Consider the following 25,833-nt stretch of genomic DNA (forward strand, 5'->3'; position numbering starts at 1 on the left):
TTATAATTTTAGTTATTTTTAATTCAACTTCTACCATTATAACGTAGAATGAATGGGTAATATATCAGTTTCATATAAAGCATTTTTCTTGGGAAATGTATGGGTAATTTCAACTTTTCAAGTGAAATATAAATACAAATAAGATATATATAGGAAGTAAGAATTTTATCATTATTAAATAAAAGCTAGGTAAAATCGTATATCTAAAATAACGTATAATTGAAAATATTTTAAATGAAAATAATTGGGGATTTACTTTATTGGATAAGAATAAGAATAAATTAAAAAGGATAAAAGATAATGTGCTTGAAATTAAGATCAAGGCAATCGAAATAAATTGTTTGAATCAAGACATGCAATATCCAAAATAATCGGATATAGTGAGTCAAAATTCAAAATTTTAAATCCAAACCAATTAATCTAACCCAAAGCATGAGTAAGTGAGGCAAGAATCCTCTTCAACGTGTGTGGAAATCATTATAGGGTACAATTCAAATGACTTACCATACTTTTATTGAGTCTTGAATGGCTTTTAGACTTCTTCCTTTTTTTTTTTAGGGTTTTTCGACTTATTAAGCATTGGGTAGATATTCGCATTTAATTAAAATCTTTTGAACTTAAACCTCTCATTATTTGGTTCTAACCAAGTCACTTAATTAGTGTATGCATGGTTTATCTTTGCCTTCTTTACAAACCAACTTTAAACAAAGATAATGTTAAACAAAATTAATTAAAAAAGCTAGTAGGAAGCTTAAAGGTCAAAAACTAACTTATTAAATTAGAAATATTAAATGTTAGTAGGAAGTTGAAAATTTATAGATACATATCCTATAACAAATCACCAAAGACCTTAGAATTTACAACATATTTAATTATTAAGGATTAAATAAAATATTCAGATTTGTTGTTGGTTCCTCATCAAAGTGTTCTTTGACAAATGTTCAATCACTAATAATCGATTAGTTTAGGATTCTTTCTCAACCGGAGCCTCTTTATTTTTCAATGGGACTTTCGTAACTCTTCAGTTGAAAAAAATGGAAATTACTTGTGACGACTCGATATATTGAAAACCATAGCCTTTATTATAACATGTCATTCTAATATGATTCTCATTATTATCTAATGAGCCTGACATAAGCTCCTTTAAATATATATCATCTTATTTAGTAGTCTAACGAACTCACATAATTTGATCACATAAAATAAAACTCACTAATGATAAATACTTAATAAATTATCTTATAATATTAGTTTACATTAGTTATTAGAATAGAAAATTCCAATACTGTTAGGTCGAACTAATTGTTAAAATAACCGAAATGTGTAAAATGATAAAAAAATATCATTATTTATTTTTAAAAAAAGTAACAAGAAAAATAAATAAATATATCAAAGATAAAAGTGAAAGAAAATATTAAAATTTATAAATTAATGTTTTAAAAAAAATACTTCAAGTAAAATTTTAAAAACGTTGAAAGTTACTTAGAAACTGTTAAAAAAATTATTTACCAAATAATTAAATGAGTTTTTTAACTAATAAAAAATATCATAAATTAACTTAAATATCTTACCAAACATAACTAAAATGTTGGTTTCAAAAACAAAACCTTATAATATGTAATATTGACCTAAGTGTCAATAATTTGATAGGGGTGAGGAGGATTAAGTGAAACTCAACCAACTTAAATTAAAATAAGCAAGCATTAGTTAGTCAGATTGAGTACACGAGTCACGGGGGCTTGTTTTTATTCAACCCAAGATATATAATTAAGTCTCAGATTGAAAAAAAATTAAAACCAAATAACTTAACTCAACTTACTTATATGTATTTTGTGTTAGAATGTTTTATATTTCTTGTGGCATATAACTAATTATAATATTTTGTTTTCTAAAAAATGGGCTAATATTATAATTTATTAAATAATATTTACGTCCATTAATAATGTAATTAATTATTTATAGGCTTTAAATATCTATTTCTAATTAATGTGAAAAAACAGGGTGAGCCTAACCACTATGTTCATAATAAAAGGTGTTTAGGATTAATAAATAACAAGACTATGTTACTTTTGTCATCACATTATTCATTGTTCACTAGAGCTTATCCCTATTAAAAATCTAATATCTAGAGCGAGTGATTAGAGGCAAAAAAAATACTTGATTCTCGGTTTTAAGGACTTGTGCAATTCAAATTATTCTAGCACATCAGATTATACCTTCAACAAGTAAATAATTTAATTAGTATTTTAAATTCATATAAAATTATATATTTGACATGATTCTTCTTACATTTTGTACCATATATTTTTAATGTGCAACAACGTTTGAACCTAGGAACTTACGAAAACTACCCAAAATCATCGTCAACGTGCTTAATGATTCTATTGTGTTCTATATTATTAATTGAATATTAATAAAATGTATGTGTATTGTGTAACCAAAAAAATGAACGAGTATTGATGAGTAATATCTAGTATGAGTACTAGTGAATTCTTTCATTCGAGAGACTTTTTCTTCTTCCTCGGTGTCTTAACATTCACCACAACATTCCTCTCTTCTTCGTACCCTTCCCATTTTATGTTTTGATAAGTCCCTTCTCCCTTCGTGCTCTTAGTCCTCCCCTACACATCAGACCACTCACCTTTGTTCTCTTCGTAGGCAAAAAAAATGCGTGTATGTATATCGTCAAACTAGAATCGAAACCTAAGATGTATGATGGTTACACTATCATCAAGAACTTATCAGCATGATTCACAAGTCGCAAATGATATATATCAGGTCATTCCTAATGAATACTAGGGTAAATAATTCAATAAGCCGCAAAAAATAAGTAACCTAGGTGCACAAACTTAATTACAAAAAAGAGAGTGGTGTTTCTTTTTGTTGGGGGAGATTCATAAAAGGTATACCTTCTTTCTGCTTCTTATTTGTTTACATTGTCTCTTTTTAAGCCTTTGTTCTCTAATTTTAGGGGTGTAAAGGTTTTGTCTAATTTGGACTATTATTTTTATAAGTAACCAATTAAGTTAAATCATCTTGACTTTAGTTTTGGACTATGATTCGTGGTCGATCCTCTACGCTTGTATGATACCGTTCAATAATTTATTTAATTTCCCGAGTCTATCAATTATTATTTTAATCATTTAGAAAAATCCTCATTTTTATTTTTTTAAATGATTAATTAAATATATATTTTGTTTGATTTGGAAATATGTGGAACAAAAATAATTTTGAGTTATGCTCGTGTATTTAATGAGTCTCATTTACAACTTTATAGTCTATAATAAATTTTAATCAATATTATCTAAATAGTGTACTATTTTAACACCCATCTTTTATTAACCGTAACAAAAAAAAAATCTCATCTTTTATTATCATGTTTGAGAGATCGATTAAGAGTGTTTCATTTATGGTCTATCTCTCTTGTTCTAATTTTAAACTTTAATCCAGCATACATTTATAACTATTTGGCATGCCGTTAATGTATAAGAATTAAGAACTATTGAAAATCATTTTGTGATAGGTGCACATTTAAAGATATACTAATCATAAAATCACATATTTTTTTCAAATATCCTTGAGAAATATTTTAGTTATTTGCCTCTACGTACGGTATTAAGTTTTATTTTATTTCGTTGGTCAGGTCACAGGCACTGGGATATTCTTTGACTGAGTCAAAGAGGCGTCGCCTGAACGAGGACTACGATAAGTATGGTACGGCGCAGCAGTAGGGAATTACATGCTAAAATAAACCAGTGGTATGGTGCGCACTCTCTCCCAAAAGGTGAGACCCCTTTTGACTCGAGAGAAAGGGCATGAATGAATGAACCAAAAGGAATGGGCTGGTGCCTTAAATTGCGTGCCTTTTCTCACTTTATTCGACTACCTTTTTTCTTGTCTTTTATATTAGTGTTTCCAATTTCCACAATACTTTTCTAGGAAGTACAATATAATAAAAAAATAGATATTTATATTGTCAAAAATAGTAAAATTTTAATTTTTAAAATTATTTTAATATTAATTCATTCTTAAATATACTCTTTAAACATTAGTTAGAGATTTTATTATTATTTTGAATAAAACTTTATAAAATCAAATTAAACAAAATAAGAAGATTTAGAAACACAAAAATAATTACTTACTGTTTCTAAGTTTTATTCCATAAAGACTAGGAATGTTAGCTTAACATCAATCCATCAGAAATTATTATTGATATAATTTTTTTATAATAATTATGATAAAAATTAATAAATCTAAAATACATGATAATTTTTTTAGAGAAGAATACATGTATAGTACCCACTTTGTGATGGAATAAAGTTGTTTTATGCTATCAATACATAATCAATTTTTTTATAATATTAAAAAAACTTAATTTTTTTTCGAGTGATGGAAATATTCACTCTTTTTCATAGTAAGAGATGCTAGCATAGTAGGTAGCTTAGTAAAACATTAGGGTTGCTTGATATGAAAAAAAAAGTTGTTTTCATTTTATATAAGAATTAGTGAAAATAAAAAATGAAAATAGAAAAGTATAAAATGTTGTTTTCAATTTTTCTGTATGGAAATATGAAAACAAGAAATTAACAAAGTGAAAAATAAGATTATATATTTTTATAATTAAAAATAAATAAATAAAACAAAATATTTTCTCAAACTAAATAAAGGATAATTAGTAACAGATTCTTTAACACTTTTTTTTATAGTAATATATACTATCTTTTATTAACTGAAATTAATGTGAGTCTAAAAAATTTGAAAATTACATATTTAGATGGTGCATGTTTGAATAATCATTATGAACGTATTTTTTTATGCTAAACGTATTTTTGCTAATGAATACTCTTTGTATCTTTTACTTTGAATGTATTTCTGGAAGAGATCCAACAATAATACAAACATATACCCTTATTGATACATAAATTTCATCCTATAAGAGATCATGCATGCTGTGTTGGTAAGCATTTAGCAACTTGTTAACATCGATTCATATCACGTCCATTAAAATCTGGTTTTGCTAATTAAAAAATATTTTTGCCTAAAACACTTAGACATAATTCGTTTGCATAGAAAAAGAATAAAATAAATAAATAATAAAATGAGAGAAAATACATATTTTTACATTTCACTTTAATTCAAACCTTTAATTCGATTTTTTTTTTTCATTTTTTTCCACGCTATTGAACAATAAGTTATTGTTGATTTAGTTATAAATCTTAGTTGAAAGATGCATGGTTTGATTTGTGAATTATTATAGGTTTCTTTGTAAGAAGGAATTGGGAAAACGGAACAAAAAAATTTATCACTGCTACAAGTTGTACGGATTGGAGGGGGGCCCTAGGGGGGGCTTGCTGCTGCAATGAGAAAATTTAGTGAGAGATTCTGCGCAGACGAGAAAATATGCATAAGGTGGCAGAGAGGGCCATGAGACGCAATTGCCACAGAAAACGACACAACACGTACAGGACAAGATGCTTAAATATCCAGAGACATTTCTCCATCATTACCACCCTATTTCCAACCTACAGTAACTGTGATGCAATCTCCAAATCCAACAGATAGACCATACTCTCACCTCAGAAAAAAAATGCTTCTTGCAGCTTTCCAAGAATTAAACATCATCTATATATACCATATATTATTATTTTGTATATTGTACATGTAGGTTAATATTATGTGAGGAACCGAGACATATTTATATGGTAAATGCCATGTTTTTCCTCTTAGTAGATTGGAACTTATCCCTGCTGGTGTACGATTATTGTTGGTCTAATAAAATTTCTTATGTAAATGCTATGAAATCCTATAACACTGCAAGAATCTTTTGGCTCGACAAAAGACATGTTTAGATAATAAAACAATTTTTGTTGCAGCTATATAATAAAAAATTATGTGCATATTAAAATATTAAGTGTACATGTGTATGTGTACACAAGGTAGTTATATTTTAATGGCTAATATATATGTTTGTAATTAGTTGTAGCAAGCTAGCTAGATGTTATTTATGTTATGCTATGCTACGTTTGGCTAGGTAGATGGTGTGTACTGTTGCTGCTATATGACATATGGTGTTTTTTAGCGCTTTGTGTAGGAAATTAGAATAGGATAAGAGGAGAGTTCAGAGATTGCATGGTTTGGATGCATGCTGGCGTGACAGTTTGAGCATTTTTTTCCATCTATAGGTACTTCTCTGTGTGGCTTTAATTTGAAGTGCTGTGAGTTGTTATGGATGGAATAGACAGGTCATTCTCTATAGACTACTACAAACAACAGCCTAGGATGCGTCGTCCTGCGTTGCGTTTGCATTTTTCACACCACCCTTCTTACTTTGACTTCCAGTTCTACACTATGCATTTGAATATATCTAACCAACCCTAATTCATTTCAAATCTGATCAAAGAGTTGCAGGAGTTTGAGTTTGATATGATGATGCTAGTCAACTCCAATTTGCAATCTCTAATCCAGTATTTTATAATATATAAATATATGGTCTACTATGACATGATATTCTTTCGTAGCAATTCCATTGGTGATTTGATGCTTTTTTTACATTAAAATAATCTTCCGTAAAGGGATTGATTAATTTTTATGTCATAATTAAAATAGAGTTTAGTTTTTATAGACTGTGAGTGTAAAAGATTTTAGACTGTGAATCAAAAGTCATGATAATGACTTTTAAAATATATAGTTATTTAAAAATTATTAATATATAAACTATTTACTCATTAAAATGATATTAAACTACATATATTAAATAATTTAAAAAATAAAATAAAATAGAGTTTTGATTTTTATGTAATGTCTATATAATTTTTTAAAAAAATATGAATTCATAAAAAATTATAGTAAATATGACTTTTAAAATAATTTATTTTTCTTAAAGTCAATAGTCTTATGATAATTTATAATAAAAATCATTTACATTATCATGCATACGATATAATAGTGCTTTTAAAATTATTTTTGAAAAAAAAAACTTATTCCATTTGGCTTCTATTGTTTAGCGTATGCGAACTGCGTTGTACAAGTGGCTATCTAAAAAAACGTCTATATTTATTGGGATAGTACATAGAGAGAGTCCTTCTCACGAAAACAATTAAAGTGGGAGTTATAATTATGTTGAACTACCAAAATTAAGACATTAAGCATATTCATAAGGATTGAATTCCTGAATGGTGGCATAGAGATCCCCATTCCTCCAAATGGCCACCTGGGGTGTCCTGTAGCAACCAGCTGAATTTTAACCACTGTAAGAAATTTAGCCTCAATTTCCAATGCTTTGGCATGTAATGCACATATACACACATACTACTACCCTTTCTTCAGTTCAGTGTGTCCTCGAACTCAAAACTTTCGCACTTTCTCATCATCTTTTTATTTTGTAGTAAAGGAAAAACGATGGGACCAGGCTGCAATAAACAGTGAAGGTCGCTTTTCCTTTTGGCCCATGCATTCACCACTCACTCTCACTGCCTTTCCCTTCATTCATTTCACACCCTCACTCTTCTGTCTCAACAATTCCAACATACCAGCCTCTGTACCCGCATGACTCAGAAAATTACTAAACTGCCATTGTACCTTTTTTTTCCTGTGAGACTTTACTTAGAATTCAAATCTTGATTAATAGTTATATGAAATTGTCCTTCCTTCTGCTAGACCCAATTTCATTAGTTATACTATCGGCAAAATTGTAAAATTGGTCTCCCACCTTATCTCTAATTACGGATTTGGTTCTCCTATAATTTAATTTACAAATTTGGTCTCTCGATTTTATAAATTCCTGCAAAATTAGTTTTGAAAGCCCGATTTGGACGTTGACCGTTAACCTCAGACGTTGACTGCCACGTGTGACTGTCACATGTCAATGCCACGTGTCAACATTTGAGTTGTTCCCTGCAAATGCTTCATTTTTTGTAGGTAAAATTGCACTTTTGGTCCCCCAGTTTTACTCCAATTTCGATTTTGGTCCCCCTATAGTTTAATTCACACATTTAGTCCCCCAGTTTTATAAATTGTTTCTGCAAAATTGGTCTTTTGAATGGTTTAGCCACTGGTGCTAGAGACATGGTAGGTCTTAATAAATCTCGCACTTCTTTTTTATTGCAAGTTTTTTACTCACTTGGAACCCAGAGAAAAATCACTTTTTGTCTCTCTCCCACTTCCGGGGTTGTTCAACTTGGGAAAGTGGTGCATGAATCCCAACCTGGGCCTGAAATTTTCAGATCTCTTACTTTAACAGGTTTTATAATAACCCCCTTTTTTTTCTTTTTTTTGCTCCCCTGTGTGGTATTATGTGTATATGACTGCTTAAGTGGTTTATGTATGACAATGGTATTTTTGTTTAAAATTTGAAATACAACTTCTCGAGTAATAAAATTTGACTGAATTTATAAAGGGATTTATAAAACTGAGGGATCAAATGTGTGAATTAAATTATAAGAGGACCAAAATTGAAATTGGAGTAAAATGGGGGGACCAAAAGTACAATTTTACCTACAAAAATTGAAGCATTTACAGGGAATCATTCAGACATTGACATGTGGCATTGACACGTGACAATAAATGTCTGAGGTTAACAGTCAACGTCCAAATCGGGCTTTCAGGACCAATTTTACAGGAATTTATAAAACTGGGGGACCAAATCTGAAATTGAAGATAAATTGGGAGACCAAAAGTGTAATTTTACCTTATACTATCATTATACTTGTTATACTATCATTATTTTTAAAAAATATATAAATAGATCTTAACTAATAAAAACTTATTTAATGAAATTATCAAGACCCAACGAGGTATAGTTTAGCAAGATCCAATGAGGGATAATTAAGCAATAACTATTAGTTTTAATTAAAAATAACACAATTTAATAAATTTAATTATCCCAAAAATGTCTTTCACTTAATAGGGTCAAAGACTTATTATGTTTGATATCAAATCTAAATGAGGGATAGTTTTTTTACTAATGAGTGAGGGGTAGTTTAGGAACAAATATTATTTTTTAATTGAGAATGATATAATTTATTGAAGTTAACTAATTTCTTTAATAAGTGTAAAAGATATTTTTTTTTTGCTTATAACTGAAACCGGAGAAAATAGTATCATAGACTTTTAAACATTTTTTAATTAATTGAAATTTACAAAAAAAATATAAAATTTTGTGAGTCTTAAATCTGTGTTTAATAATTCTCTTTTATAATTTTATAATTTTTAATAAATTTTATGTAACTAATAATTTTGTGAGTCTATTTGAACTTTCCAATATTTTTCATATAAATAACTCATTTTATCTCTTTAAATGGATCCATACAGGCCACCCCAATTTTAAATAACCCAATTATTTTTTACTTGAGTGGAAATTTTTATCAATAAGTTGCTTGACTTACAAGTTACAAATACTCTCAATGTCTCCCCCTCTCCCTCCCTCTCTCTAGCATCCCATATTATATTTTCAACACATACACACAAATATGTTAATCAACTTATAAGGAATGATTGATTATATAAATAACTTTAATTTTAAACAACTCAAAATCAAATGTGTCATACTAAAATAAGTATTTCATTGTTAAACAATACATAATATATAACTTAACGAGTATGTTAACTTAAGTGCGTTGTTAACACTTTTTTATGTGTATAAATTTTTTATATTCTTTTTTTATTATAAATTATCAAATATGATAAGTCTATTAATTTTGATAATAATTAACTTAAAAGTTACATTAACAATAATATATAATTAGTTATATGTGTATATTTTTTTTTGTACAAACAAATTTATGTGAGGTAAAAGATAAAGCATACCTCAAGATTCAATAAATAGTTTCAGATACATAAAAAGTATCCATAAGCTATTCATATTAATAATGAGAATTGAATTTATATGGTTGTGAGATATGAACTCATTCTTTATCCATCGAATAAATCTTTGTTGGTTATATATATATATAAATATGTAAATGAATTAAAATCCTATATTTATATTATATGGTGAATTGTTAATGGGGACAAAGAAAGATGCATGAGAGATATGATGGTGGGTGCATAGGCATAGGCATTAGGGCAAGGAAGGAGCAAGAGGACAATTGTTAGCCGACACTTTTGGGGACGATACTGCGGCTGGAGACCTGGATCCCTCCACAATGCAATAGATTCTCTTCTTGTAACAAGTAACGTTGCGTTTCGTGAAAGACATCAAATTTATTAATAAGCCCATTATTTGTAGGTCAATTTTTGTTTTAGTGCGCCCTGCAATATTTATTATTCTTGGTTTTCTACCACTTATTAATTCGACGTGTATTTAAATATGTCGCGTCACATATTGAGAGCAGTCCTTAACATGATATATATTTGTCTAAGATATGTCAAGTTATCCTTAAATGATGATCGAAATATTTAAAAATAACATCAATACAAAATGAAAGTAGAATCAATATTTATCATATTCAATTACAAGGATTAAAAAAATATATTTAAGCCAAAAGTTTATACAAATACTAATAAGTTTTATTATAAATTTACTAGTATTAGTTTCTTCTTATCTTTCATTATTCCTCCACGTGTCTGTTATCCTTCTTTAAGACTCAATCGTGTTGTGTAAGTGTTGGAAATATTATTTTTAGATTTGTCGAGTTTTGATTTGTTGAAAGGCCGTGTAATTTAAGGCATGAAGTTGATGCAAGTTATATTGTACGAATAATAAAGATTTCAAAAAGGAATCAATCAAATTTGAACTCAAAAGCATAGTAAGAAAGTTTGATCAGGAAAAAGGACTATGTATCAAAAGAGATAAGATTATGAGATATAAGGGTTCTAGAATTTCAAGTTATTGAGAATTCTTGAGTGTCTAGCTATTAAACTGAGTCAGATGTCAAGATTTTAATAAGTTGATTGTAGGCACTTAGATAGGTGTTTACATCAGATTTCATGATTGTTAAAGTAAAAAATCTATAAATAAGAAAGGACCCTTTAATTTGTAAGCCATTTTCGTTGTGTTAACACATTACACAAAAAATTTATAATACCTAACACATTATGCACGTCGAAATGACTATTAGTTTAAAGTTTAAAGAGTGTATGTTTCCAAGCATGTTTAAATAAAGTCTTCATGTTTCTACCATTTCTTTGAATCTCTAATTACTTCTCAGTTCTTTATAGGTTTTTTTATATAAGCCAAAATAAATATTACTTCAATTTATTGAAATTTTCGTATTTTCTCTTCTATTCCATTTTTTTTTCTTTTAATCTTTAATTTACATTTCCAGCACTTTACTCTCTTTTCATTAATTAAAATTCATTGTAATCTACCTGCTTCAATTTACTTCCCATCATTCATTTTTCATTGCATTTAAACACACACACACACATATTGATATTCTCCAGCACTTTACTCTCTTTTCATTAATTAAAATTCATTGTAATCAACCAGCTTCAATTTACTTCCCATCATTCATTTTTCATTGCATTTAAACACACACCCACACACCCACCCACACATATTGATATTCTTGCAAAGTCTATTTCTTTAGAACAATACATTACTTTTCAATTTTATTTTTTTTGCAAATTTACATTTCAAGAACTTTATACTATGGTACATTCTATAGCTCCAATTCTTTAATTTTCGAATTGCCTTTAATTTATTGTACATTTTACAGTCTTTTCAAATTAATGATTTTCATTTGAATATCATACAATCTAATTATCTTTAGATATGGCATTAAAATTTACTTCTTCCGTACCGAATTATACATATACGGATATACCTATGATGGCTACAACATTATACCAGTCTTTTCTAAACTACGAATATATATATATATATATATATATATATATATATATATATATATATATATATATATATATATACACACACACACACGCAAGCATCTCAGTGAAAATTATATTCACCAAAAAAAAAATCTCAAGTGAAAATTCACATGTCTCGTAAACTTAACTTTACGTTTCGTCTCTTTATTATGGTTATTACATAATTCTGATCCTCTGATAATTTTCCACTCGAAATTAATATTTTTTATTTATTTATTAAGTCAAATTATTTCATTACTTTTTCTATCTAAAACTCTCAACGTTATTATCTTTTATTCTCCGAATCTCTATGAATTTGAAATCATTAAACTAGTTTTTAACTATTTCATCCTTAAAATTTACCAATTAAAACATTACATGTCACGCAATTTTTTTAAAAACAAATATTGTCTCCAAATTTCATTAAGATTTCGACTTCTAATCCTTTTTAATAATTTTACATAAATTTTAATCATTTTCAGAAAAAGAATTCCGAACCCATCGGCTTTTGTTTTTGGTGAGCTTCGGAACCCATCAGCTTTATATCACAATTGTTTTAGCCCGGTATATTTTGCAAATCAAAAAACGCAAACTTGGGCTCATTAAATTCTTTGATGATCCAGTCCAGTTCAATAAACCTTGAGACAGAGAGGCAACAGTTGTGAGTTTTTATTTTTTTGTTTCGGCCACATCCATTCTAACAACTGTGTTTTTTTTTTTTTAATTGAGGAGACAGTACTCGTATTCATTCCATCTCATTATCATGACTAGTCCAGATTAGATATTTAAATTCTTAAAATTATATTTTACCTTAATTAATTATTTGATCATTGGTAGAGTTAGTATATTTATATGAATTTTTTTAACCGCATTTGATACTAACTAATTAAATAATATGATTAAAAGTAAAAGTTTTAATGAAAAAAATATTTTTTTATCGATAAATGTTAATTATTAGTTGTTAGTGGCAGAATCAAACCCGGGATCTCTTACTCTCTCCCTTCCCTTTCACCCATAGACTAACTTTAATGAAAATATTAATTAAATATCAGACATTTAACAAGATTATTAAATATTTTATCCAAAGTTCAAATGAGGGCAGTTTTTGAATTATTTACCAATTGGGGGTAGATGGTATGGAAACTTATGACTTCAGATACGAAAGTTGTATGATTTTTGGGACTTCTTATTTTTATTTTTTGAATGTTTTTTAATGAAGCTTTAAACTATTTTATGACTTTTTTATTTTATTAATGTTTATTTCTTTTTTAAAATTAAATGTACTAAAGTCATATAGGACTACATGACTTTAAAGTCTAATAATCTTGTGACTTTAAAGTCGTGAGTTATCCTCTGACTTTATAATATTATTAACTAATTTAATTTTGATAGTTAATCCTATGAAAACAATAAAAATAATTTTTCAAATAATTTAAATAAGAAAATAATTTACTGATAAAAAATTTCTTAAAATCAAATTAACATAAAAGTAGAAAGTACACATAATATTAGGGGTCAATTTGTTTAGATGGACAATTATTATGATTGTGTTATTTGAATCTTAATAACTGTTAATTATAAATATATTTTGGGGGTTAAATTATATATAATTTTGTAATTTTTCTCTCCTAATTTTTCCTTTTGAGAAAATAATTATTAAAGTAACATCATTTAGATTTTTGTGTAAAGAATATTAAAAGTGATGAATTTATGATGCTTAGTGAGTAAGATAAAGTTGGAGAAATCAGGATAATTCTGAAAGACAAGAATAATTAAGAAAAGCGAGCTAATTAAGAAAAACAAGGCTAATTAATGAAAACATGATTAATTAAGAAAAAAAAACTAATTAAGGAAAACATGTTAATGAAGGAAAACAAACTAATTAAGGAAATGATGCTAATTAAGGAAAACAAGACTAATTAAAGAAAGGATAACTAATCAAGGAAAACATATTAATTCAAAAGGCCGCTAATCTATACCTATAAAAGAAGAAAAGAGAAAAAAGAAAAAACACAAAAATTTCAAGAGAATACAATTCTTTATAGAAGACAAGGTTAGAAGAAGGAGAACCAACCATTGAGAGTCATTTTTTTTCTCCATTCCCTTTCTTATCTTTTCCCCATTTACTAAATATTCTCCTCTTGCAATTGTAAAGTCTACATGACAATAAGAGGCTAAATCTCTTTTGTCGGGAACTTGACAATCAACTACTGTAATTTCTCTTCTTATCTATTTATGAATATTACATTTGCATTATCTTTTCTTGTGCTTAATATCATTGTTTGTGGCTTGATCACCCATTTGCATGGTAAATTTTAAGAGTAGCGTTGGGAAACGTTATTTTTTAATAGAACTGGAAAAATCTATCTAAATAATGTCATCACTAGGGATAGGTTTATATTTGTTTAGCTTGTTATACATCTCCATTCTCAATGTAATTTATTATTTTACCTCTGCAAAGGGATTTGGGAGAGAAAGTAGATAAATTAAACTCTTTCATGCGGGAGACCAAAGTTAAAGTATATCAGTAGATGCAGGTGTAAATTGGAAAAATTATAAATAGAGAAAAATCATTGACATTACATCAAAGAGTAGCTCTAGTATACTAAGTTTCCAACATTTTCATCTTCTGAATTTACTTCTACAATAATATTGGATTTTTTCATCTTTTCCATCCTTAATTAATTAATGTTTAATTCCCCTCTTGTTTGATTTAATTTTCTGCCAATTTAAATTATTGTTTTTCTCGTCACCTTTTCAAATAAATTTCCTTTAACTTCTTTTACTAATCAAATATTCATCTACCTAAATACAAATAAAGTCTTTCTGGATATGATACGGAGACATCTATTTTAACTTTATTACCTTGGAAGCATTGGTGCACTTACTAATCCATCAATAATTATACACAATGAGCATTTCTTGAACTTATTTGGAATTAATTCATTCATCTTATTATGTTATATGATTAGTAGTTGACCTTCCCGTTGTGTAACATCATCCCACTATTAATATTTATTTTTATAAAAAAAGTTATGTGCGTTAGATTTTTTTAATTTAAGTATTTTATTTACATTTTTTTAATTCTCTTGTAAATAATAATTAATAATATTTGAAACATAAATATAGAAATAAATAAGTTAAAAATAATTAGAAAGAAAGAAAGAAAAAAGTTACAAAAGATAAACAAAACATGTCTTTGAAGTATAAAGAAACGACTTTGAGGTCGTACGACATCACGCGACTTCAAAGTTGTAATATAAAAAATGTAAAAAATAGCTAAAGTCGTGGTTATGGATATGATTTCGTTAAAAAATAAAAGTAGAAGTCTAAAAAATCATATGACTTCTCTATCTCTAGTCATAATTGTTCATACGACCTATCCCCATTTGCTAAATAATTCAAAAATTATCCCCCATTTAGCAAATTAGAAAAAAAAAATTATCCCATAATGGTAAAAACCCCAAGAAAATGTTGTAGGATCCGATATCACTATATATGCATGGTTTCGGTCGATCTTTACGTACTACAAAACCAAAAATTTCAATTTACAAAAAGTCTTAAAAAAAATATACTTTACATGTTAGTGGTTTTGAAGCATATAAATTTCTCTCTGATAAAGATAAACGAAGAAGGAAGGGGTCTTCTTAAATAAAATATACTTTACATGATATTCAGGGTAGCATTGAATTTAGTGGACATCGAATTAGCTGGAAGTAATGAAGAGTGTGTAAATCTTTTTATTGAGCCAAATACTAATGAAGGAAAACTTCTCATAAAAATAGGCTAGTTAGGTCTAAACACCATGCTTTGATGTTAATTAAAAGGTACATTGATGATTCATTAATAAATGCAATCCCAGATTGTAAAAAATACCAATACCTTCGCTGCTTCTATCTCTAAAATATGTTTTTTTAAAGACAAAAATATGTTTTACTTAAGATGGTTAAAGTGAGAGAAATAATGAAAACTTTAACTAATATGAAGTATGTCAATATTATTGTTTTTTTTTTCATGTAATGTCAATATTATTGTGACAGACAATACAATGTGAATTTAAAATACTTATACTCCACCTTCAATACGAATAAATACAAATTTAGAAACTGAGTTGAGAAAAAAAGAGTAAAACTATACGAACTATTTTATTCCTCTTAAATCTGCGAAATACATTCTTACTTTCGTAACTTCAATTGATGATCTGTTTGACAAATATTAAAATAGTACAAATACCAACGCAACATTCTCAAGCATTAATAAAACATAACAAAATAATGCAATTTGATGATAAAAGTAGGATAGGGATAAAAAAAGAAAAAGAAAGAACACTAATGCTGACATTTTTGTTTTGTGAACGGGGAAGTGGTTTCCAATTCTAATCTCTAATAACGAAGCCAATCCCAGTTTGAGACCCCACAAATGGATCTAAATTTATTTTTGGGGTTATATCAAGGATATGATGTACCCAACCATAGGAAGAGCCCCTCCACATCACACCCACCCATGACTATTATACCAAAAAGGGTCCCACACAATCAAACAGTGCCTTACTATATAGGGCCCCATCATTTATGAAACGTCATGTCACAATCTCTCTCTCTCTAATTCCCTCTGTCTTCGTGAGTCATGACAGGTCCAAAGATTCCATGTTCCAACCTCATCACTCGCCTAAATTAGGCCAACCGTTGAAGCCCGCGTATACTCTCTCTCTCTCTTCTCAACTGCATTCTCCCCTTCCCATTTTCTGAGAAGGTGGGAGAGAGACCCCAGAGAAATTCAATACATCTCTTTCTCTGGGTCTGATCCCATTTGTCTCTCCAGATTCGCCCACCCTTTTGCTTCAATTTCTCAAAACCGACACGCATTTTTTTGTCTTCTAATTTCTGGTGGCTGAATCTCAAAAACCCTAGAGAGCACCGATTTGGGGGCTACGTTTCTGTTTCGGACGGAGAACGAGAAAGCGAGGATTTACGCCCGACCCATTTCGATTGGAAGGGTCCAGATTCAAAGGGATCGTTTGATTTCATCGAATAATCACCCGACACGAAAGGGGGCTAGATGCGAAGAAACCCCCTCTGAAAACTGGAAGCGTTCTTCTAAAAATCGATGGATTCAGCGTTTTCGTCCTTGGGTTTCGTGATTTTCGGTATTTCAATTAGTTTTTACGCGTTTATTGTCCAATCCCTGACGCAAAATGGGAACAATGGCGCTGAATTAGCACCACCAGCGTATTGGGTGTCAAGTCCACCGTCACCGCCGACTCCTCCGCTGTTGTCACCGTATCCTCCGCCGCCACCCTCACAATCTAAGACACTCAGACCGGGAGCGCTGCCGCCTCATCCTAACAATAGGCCCAACGTGAGAAGACCTCCTCCTCCTCACCGCCGCCACCACCACCGCAGACCGCCGCCTCCGCCGCCGCCACCACCACCGCACACGATGAATGCCGGTAAAAAGGTTGGACTTTTGTTTGTGGGCATTGCTGCAATCATGCAAGTTGGCGTGGTTGGGTTCTTGGTAATCAAGAGAAGGCAACTTTTGAAGAGCGATGACAGATACGAGAGTTGTTCTTGAAAGAGATTTTTCCGCGGTTTTCTTATCAAATTCTTTTTCTAAAAAAATTTAATAGGTTGAAATTCTTTGCTGAACGCGGTTTGGTTTGAGGAAGGCGAATATTGGTTGGATTCTGCAGAATCTGGGTGGGAGGAACATGAAAAAAAAGGCAAGCATGGAAAGACATGGAGGATTTGAGGAATCATTGGAACATGAATTGTGCAATTTGATGCCATCATTTCGGCCCCCTTGGCGTTACTGTGTATATTGGTACTGCTAGTTCACGTTTCCTTCACGTTTCATGTTGTGTTGCCCCTTTTTCCCTTAGTTCCATTACATTGGCTTATAATGGAAAGGAAAAGTAGCCCTCATGTACTCCTTTTTACATTTTTATTTTTCATTTTCTTTTCTAATTTGATTTTTCTCTAACATGTTCAGTGTACAATGATGTTAGGAATCTTTAAAGGATAACAATGACACAATCTTATATTCTTTGGCTTTTCACCTCGAATTGATGTCAGATTGTTCAATTTTCTTGTATTCTTTTGTCCTTGTGTCTAGAGTTCTCTAATAGTACATTAGAACTGTTTTGATTTGTTATTCTGTTGGCTTCAATAGAAATATAGAATCTTTTTTCTAATGTTTGGCACACCCTTAAACCACCACTCTCTCTTTTTTAATGATATTTAGAGATGATGTTCTGCCTTTTGCCATCTAGAAAGTAAATGAATTGCTGACTGGCTTCAAAGGGGATTTTCGAACAAGCTATAATTTGAACCTTAATTTGGTGGAAACCTCCCCATGGGGCATGGAGTATTATATGTCTCAAGGATGTTCACAATTTGTTTTTTGAGTTGTGCCTTTGGAGACTACCTTTTATTGGGATAACCTGTCTATCTAGGCAATACACAGAATGTTGCTTTTAGAGGCCACATTGCAAGCAAGTTTAAATACGCAAGTTAATCATTTATACGATAGTTGGTAGTTTGTCTAACGACATATTTTGTGATAGAACCTTATGACATTGTTTTATTCCCTACTATAGTTTGTAGGAAAAGGTTTGGCACTTTGGTGGTTCTTGTTTTGAAGAATTTTATAAAAAAGGAAGGCAATGAATGATTTAGGTCTGTACTATCATTTCCTACATCTTATATGTTGTTAGAAGTGGTATGGATTTGGCAGTATTCTATTTATTTGTTTTTTTTCTCGTATTTCCTTCCGATCTTAATAAACCATCCTCATTAAGGAAAATATGGTAGATTTAGAAGCTGACAAAATGTATATGATTAACTTGCTTGGAATGTGGCATCTAATAGAGTAACCTTCTGTATATTGTCTAGACAGGTTATCCCTCTTCAAGCCGTTAGGCGTTAGTTATTTGTGCTAATCGGATGATGAGTGCTGAATAAGGCACATTAAAGGTGCCCGAATGTTTTGTATCATAACTATTTCCATTATCATTAATTTGGGCTTAAAAATTCAATGGATTTCTTTGTGTGTGTAGATAGTTTTGTGGCTTGTTATTTTAAAGTCAATTTATTTGTTGTTGTGTTGGTCACGAATGGTCATCCTCGATATCTTCCAAATTACTGGTGCTCTTTGAATATTTTTTATTGCACACACATGTTTCCATTTACTAGTCTCTTTTTTCTGAAGTCTCCATTGTTCTTTATATGATTATGTATAGTTTCTACAACCTAGTTCATGGTAACATTTTGGTTAGAATTATTGAATGTACGTTTGACAAAATTGATCTGGGTGTACATGGCTAAGCATGATTTGATGAAGTCAAGAGTCACCTCAGACCCGCTAAAGCTACCTAGTCTACACCTCATGATACTCCATACGCTCTAAAGAAGAAGATTCAAGTCACCTTGCTCACACCATTTGCACTAAGGATTGAAAATATTCAATGACTATGAGAATTATGCCACATTGGATTTTCCTCACGGGAGTGCTATCTCATACTAAGGTGGTGACTCACCTGCACCTAAATCCTGTAATATGTGCATGTTCTTCACCACCACGTAGGCTTTTCATATACTATTATTCTTTTAATTCACATTATTAACTTGAGTGTCAGAGTATGTTTTGTTAATCTCCTTTGTCTCCCAAAGAGTATTGATCTTGTAAATCTTAACTTGTGGAAGGATCAACTGGATCAATAATCAAGGTAGCTTTTGATGAAGCAGCAAATGCTAAATGGAAAAGAAGTTTATTCTTTTTTTTTTTTTTGTGAATTGCCTGAATGAATGTTTCGTAGATTTGAATTTTGTTTTCTAAACTAAGGATCATTTTGTTGTCTGAAATAAGGAACATGATGATGCTAATGAAGAAAGCTAGTTCAGTGTATTTGCTATGCTGGGTGTTATAATAATTTGTTGTTCATGAACATAAATTGAGTAGGTTCATTGCTGTTAAAATTGAAGGCAAGTCGGGTATGGTATTATTGATTTCATACCTTTTCTTGTTCAACCTGCCAACCATATTTGTGGTATAAATGCATGTACAAAATTAGAAAAGGTTGGAAGGTATTTGGACATACACAGAATAAATATATTTCGGTAGTAGTTGGGATCAAGTTATACATACGTAGGCAATTTTTTTAAGTATAAAAATTTATTCTCAAAGGTACATAGGCAATTAAAGAATGCCAACTTAAATGTGGTTTCTTTTTCATGCTATACTTAAATGTGATTTCAGATACTTAAAGTAATTTACTTTTTCGTGTTTGATGTCCTCGAACTGCCAAGGCAATAAATTTCTTGTTGAGTTTGTTCTGGCCAGTCAAGTGGGATGCAGCGTGTTAAGAACGACATATCTAGTGGTTTATTTTTGAGGGAGGTGTAAATTTAAAGTCACATAGTTACTTATAAAAAGTCTCTGATTTTTTTAAGAAAATTCACATAAACTATGTACTCCCCAAAGGCTCCTAGGAGTAGCTTTTAAACCACTTTGTGAGGAGCTTATTAGCAAGACCTCCATTTGAAGTTTTGAATCCTAGCTGCTTCTTTCTTTATCATTTTTTTAAATTTCTTTTTCCCAAAAAATTCAGTTCTTTCAATTTTCTTTCTATGTTTAGCTGAACTGTGAACACACCCAAGCATTACACAGTCAATAATCATGTTTTAAAAAATTATATTTTTTAAATTGTTATGGTGTTATAATTTGTGTTGGTATAAAATGTTTTAAAAAATAAAAAACAAAAAAGTTGAAGCTTATAATTTTTTTTTTATCAAATAACTTATCATTTAAAAGGAGTTTTTAAGTTTAAAAAATAAAAATCAACAAACAACTTGTACTCCTTTTTATGAAGCTCATTTTTAACTTTAATTTAAAAGTAGATTTTAAGCCAAACATAAGGATAAAAGATATTATTATTTGACTCTATCATCTTTTCTTAGGTTAGAGGAATAAGATTGTAATTCCAGACGATTGAATACATGATGACTACATAAAATCCAGATGTTTTTGCAAAATGTGAACGACTTGATTAACATGCCTTGAATAAAACGAACCACAACGTTTTGAGTATGATTGAGCTGCTCCTTGCACAAATGAATAATGGATGCAAGTTCTGTAAAATTCTATTCATAAATGTAAAGATAGATTACACCTACAACACAGGCGCTTTGCATTATTTTACTTTTTTTTTCATCCATTTTTGAGATTTTTCACATTTTACGAATAATTTTTAAAATTTTGAAAAACATTATTCGGATGAACTTAAAAAGAAACCTATATGACATTAAAATTTCTGCACTTCTCTTAAAAGTGGTCCCGCTCACTATTTAGCCGGAGGTAATCACTACAGAACGAAAAAACATGTTTTTTCAGAAACGATAAAGCATGTATGAGGATTTGTTTTAATTACTTATAATTTAAGTCAAAATCACTAAAAAAATGCACAGGCTATTGGTAGTAAATTTGATTCATTCTTGATACAAGTCTTGTATGCTGAAACGTGTAACGAAATCCTTTCAGCAGCTCAGCTCGAAATTTTTTTAAGTCACCATTAGTATGAACCATGAAGAACTATCAATTTTTTGTTTTGTTGGAAATATAAGATTGGTCAAAGGGCAAAGAAAGAAATGAAAGAAAAGTTGCATTGCGACAATCATGACAAACATATTTTATCATGTAACAAACATAAAATTTGAGTATAATTAGAAATGATAAACATATTTTTGCATATTTTTTTAAAGCAATTGTAACACCGTTCTTTTTTGCAACTTTATGTTTGAACACTTTGCCTCTTGATTTGTGATTGCATTCATGTTTGTTTCTACTTGGACTATATAATGGCATAATGCCCAAGTGACAGCAAGAAGAAAACTCGAGATTATAGCATCATGATGTGGCCAAATCAGTCCAATTTTGGAGGACTTAAACAAAGCTAATAAAAGCTGAATGTGCTCAACGAACCATGCTCTTCAGAAATATCATTATACCTGAATAATATTGGGGCTTGTATAAGGACACCCAAAAGAGTTCAAAGATACCAACTTCTCTAGGTTCTGTTTGCAAGCTTTTCCCAACTAATGGAAAAAGCAGCCCATTATCATTTGATGGAACAACTAGAAGTATAAAGTGTTGTTCACTTTCTTTCGTTGACCGAAAAACAGTATTGTGTGTTTTTTTTTTAAACAATTAAAAGAATGGATTAGTACCACTGTCTCGATAAAGTTGGCCAAGTGGCTAACCTTTTTTTTAAAGACATTATAGCCTTTTTGATTAGCATGAGTTTTACTATTTTATGGTGAGCTTGCATGTTTGATAACTTTGGAATATTTTAAAATACAATAAGTAAAATTACATCCGAGAAACCGAGACAATAAATCCTACGGGTTGGATTGCCATAGTTGAAAGGTAATATCAACACACTCTTAGATACTACTACAAAATAGTTGTCTTTGTACTTTCAAGCTAAGTGTATGACTCATTTGTTTTCAAAATGGGGGTAGAATTAATTTTGACAACACTAAATTTAAACTATTAAAATGTGTATCGAAGTAACAAAAAAAATTATAGATATTAGTTGATGGAGCACATAAGAAGGGGTGGGTATAAAAGCCCTCTAATGCTTGTCATACTAAGAAACAAGGGAATCTCTTGTTTCCTCTCCTTTTCATTGAAATTCCTACAGATTATCAAAGTGATTGATTTGAGCATTCACGTTTCAAAAGCACTTGCTCGTGATGCTTTAAATAAAAGATGTACAGATTAAATTTATCATTTTTAAGGGACTTTATCACCACACCAGTTTGACTTGCTCTCTTAATTCCAGCCATGCTCATACTTCATGTTTATAAAGTGGGACAAATGTCCGGCATAGTTATGACATTTCTTTTAATTTTTAGGTCCTTTTCTATCCATCTTTTCATTTATATTTTTTCTTTATGTGCGCCTCTCATTCTCCAAATTTCTCACTTTTTTCCTTAACATTGATACAAAGTATCTATCAATTTTAATTTTGTTAATGATTAATTTTCATCCAGAAACTTGAACTAACTTATTAATATAGTTTTTTTTTAAAACTATTTACCATTATAGGTTGGTCAAAAACTATTTACGAGTCTGGGTGATTTTTTCCGCATAAAACACCTTAGGCATAAGTAAAAAATGTTTCTTCAAATGATTTCTCCTCTTTAAAGTGTTATTTTAACAAAATTGAACAGGAGGCGCCACCCTGACTTGGGTTCTTTTAGTTAAGTTGCTTTATTAAATATATTGAGCAGAAGGCACCTTCCTGGTATGTTCCACTCAAGAAGTGCCAGCCTGAAAGACTTCTCTTGCTTAAATTATTTTCTTAAATAAATTGAACAGGATGTGCTAAACCTTGGTGCCAGTGAAGTTTGCTGTTGGTGGTGCCGGTGATTGTCAAACTTGCTTATATATATATATATATATATATATATATATATATATATATATATATATATTGTAAGTTATGTAATTTTGTTTATGTATATATATATTTTTTTAAAGTTTTTAAGTTTTTTTTTTCTTCAGTTGTTCTTCCTTTGATACTTCATAGAAATAAAACCATGATGTTAATTTTTGTTTTATTTTATTATATAGTACATAAGTGAATATTTTTTATTGGTTAACTTTATATATTATTGTTTTTATTTGTATATATTGATAGTATTTGGTTGGTCCTTTTTTAACTTTGTAGGAAAAAAACTATAGTTGTAGAAAATAATTTGTAGGAAAAGCATAAAGTTGTACAATAAAAATTAATAGAAAATTATTGTTTTCATTTTGTAGATTTGTAGAAAAAAAATTATTTAATAATTTAATAAGAAAAGTATAGTTGTAGAAAAAAAATTAATATTAGTGTTCTTGATTTGTTATAGTGTTAATTTTACTCTATAATTTTTTAGTTGATATTTTTGTAGGAAAATATAGTAGGAAAGACTTTGATGTACTTTTGAAGTTTTTAGAAAAAAAATTGATGTACTAAATTTTTTAGGTTGTAGATAAAAAATTATTTTTTAGGTTTTAGATAAAAAATTAATTTTTTAGGTTGTAGAAAAAAAAACTTTTTTAGGATTTAAACAAGAGAAGCCTTTTAGGATGACACCTCCTAGGTGGAGTCTACTAAGATGATGTCTCTTGTTGAATTTATTTAAAAAAGTAATTTAACTAGTGGCATTTCTTGAAGGAATATTTTTGACTTATGGCACAGGTGTCTTATGAGGCCAAAATCACTCAAATTGATAAATATTTTTTTATAATGATAAATCATAATCAACGGCTTTATTTTCCTTCAATTTTTTTATTATTTACAAACCAATGGTCAAATAATTAAAAACCATAGAATTATTTTTAGCTCCATCAATGGATTTAATTAATATTTGGAAGAGTAATGTTACTGAATTGTGTCTATTCGACCCCAAACTTAACAATTACGTGAGCAACCTGATTGATGTTGATAGTTTAGAATTTCACACGTGGGGTATCATGGGTATCTTGGGCCCATAGCTAGCGTTTTTTTTAATTTCTCTTTTCTCTATGACTTTCGGTTCTTCAGTGTACCAAAAACAAGGGTAAAGATATATACCTGCTTGCATTGATATTTTTTGCATAATGTATAAATATTATTTGAGATTTGATTTAGCCACGCATCCCAATGTGTTTGTGTGGTTTCATCGGGGGAAAATCATGATAAGGTAACATTACCCACAAAAATCATCGTACAAATGAATATTTTTTATGTTGCAAACTAAACTAACGTGATAACTTTTATTGTAATTTAATTTGTGATTATTTCTTTAAATATCTTATTTATCACTTTTATACAATTTTTTCATTAAAATTAAAATACATAAAGTTCATGGAGAAAAAGATATAGAAAAATAAGTTTTTAAATAATTCAAAAACAAAAACATACTAACAACATTAAAATGATAATTCAAAAAATAAATTGGAGAGTAAGTTTTAAAAAAAATCAATATAACACCTTTATTATATATATACTTATAAACATGAATAGCATAAAAATGTAAAAATAAAATCATAATAATATAAATCCAGTTTTAAATAAAATCAAATTACTTTTAGTATATAAATTCAAAAAACAATTAAATTCCATAAAAGAAATTCAAATTTATTCTGCTTTTGAACCATCAATGCATTCTTCAACCTTCAATTATTGATTCGCCTAAAAAATCAGACGACCAACCCAGCTCCTGCCATGCTAGTCATATTTACCATTTTGACAAAATCATTTCACTTGGAATATATCCCAAATGACGTAAAAGTCAGGGCAGGATAGAACTGTAATTTGCAAATAAGTAAATACCCCTATGGGAAGGGAATAATACGTTAGTACAATTTGGCACATAGTACTCTTTTGTAGTTTTGCTGTGACTTGCTTTTCCTTGTTAAAGAACTTTGAATTGAAGAACTCCAAGATTGCAAAAAGCTTTACTCCCTAGATTGCAGAGTGTTGAATGAGATCTTATAAACATCCAAGTGTTTAATAGTGTGTTTGAATATTTATGGTGAAAAATAACCAATTATCAAGTTATGAATAATGAGGTTAGATTAAGGTATATACCCAGCTACCCCATGTTGATTGCTGAAGGCATATCTAAATATTCAATGAAACTAGCAATGAGCTTATGAGGAGATATAAAATTGCCATAATGGTTGGGAAAAGATGAAGGGAGAAAATAGGGATAAAGATAAGGGATTTAAATTTGATATTTCTAATAAAACTAACAAATTAATATTTTGCATATTAAAAAATCAAGTGTTAATGAAAATTTTGAAACCTGGTTATATAAATTTGCATGTCTACCCTAGTCTATTTAGATAAGAGAGGATTTTTTGTTGTTGTTGAAAAGTATTCCTCCCTACTAATCCTAATTAATAGTGGTGGTGGTAATATATGCAAATATTCATTGCACATGTACCCTGCTGGGAACATGCACATAACAAGGTTCAGAACAAACACAAACA

General features: G+C 29.4%; 1 protein-coding gene across 1 annotated transcript; it reads left to right on the forward strand.

Annotated features, from left to right (window-relative positions):
* Window positions 1-16,917: 16,917 nt before the first annotated feature.
* On the forward strand, window positions 16,918-17,385 carry LOC102668324 (protein TRACHEARY ELEMENT DIFFERENTIATION-RELATED 7). The gene has a single exon (XM_041010817.1). The coding sequence runs from the start codon at window positions 16,918-16,920 to the stop codon at window positions 17,383-17,385; it is 468 nt and encodes a 155-aa protein (XP_040866751.1).
* Window positions 17,386-25,833: the final 8,448 nt, after the last annotated feature.

The sequence above is a fragment of the Glycine max genome, chromosome 16 (assembly GCF_000004515.6).
Source record: "Glycine max cultivar Williams 82 chromosome 16, Glycine_max_v4.0, whole genome shotgun sequence".
Lineage (NCBI taxonomy): Eukaryota > Viridiplantae > Streptophyta > Magnoliopsida > Fabales > Fabaceae > Glycine > Glycine max.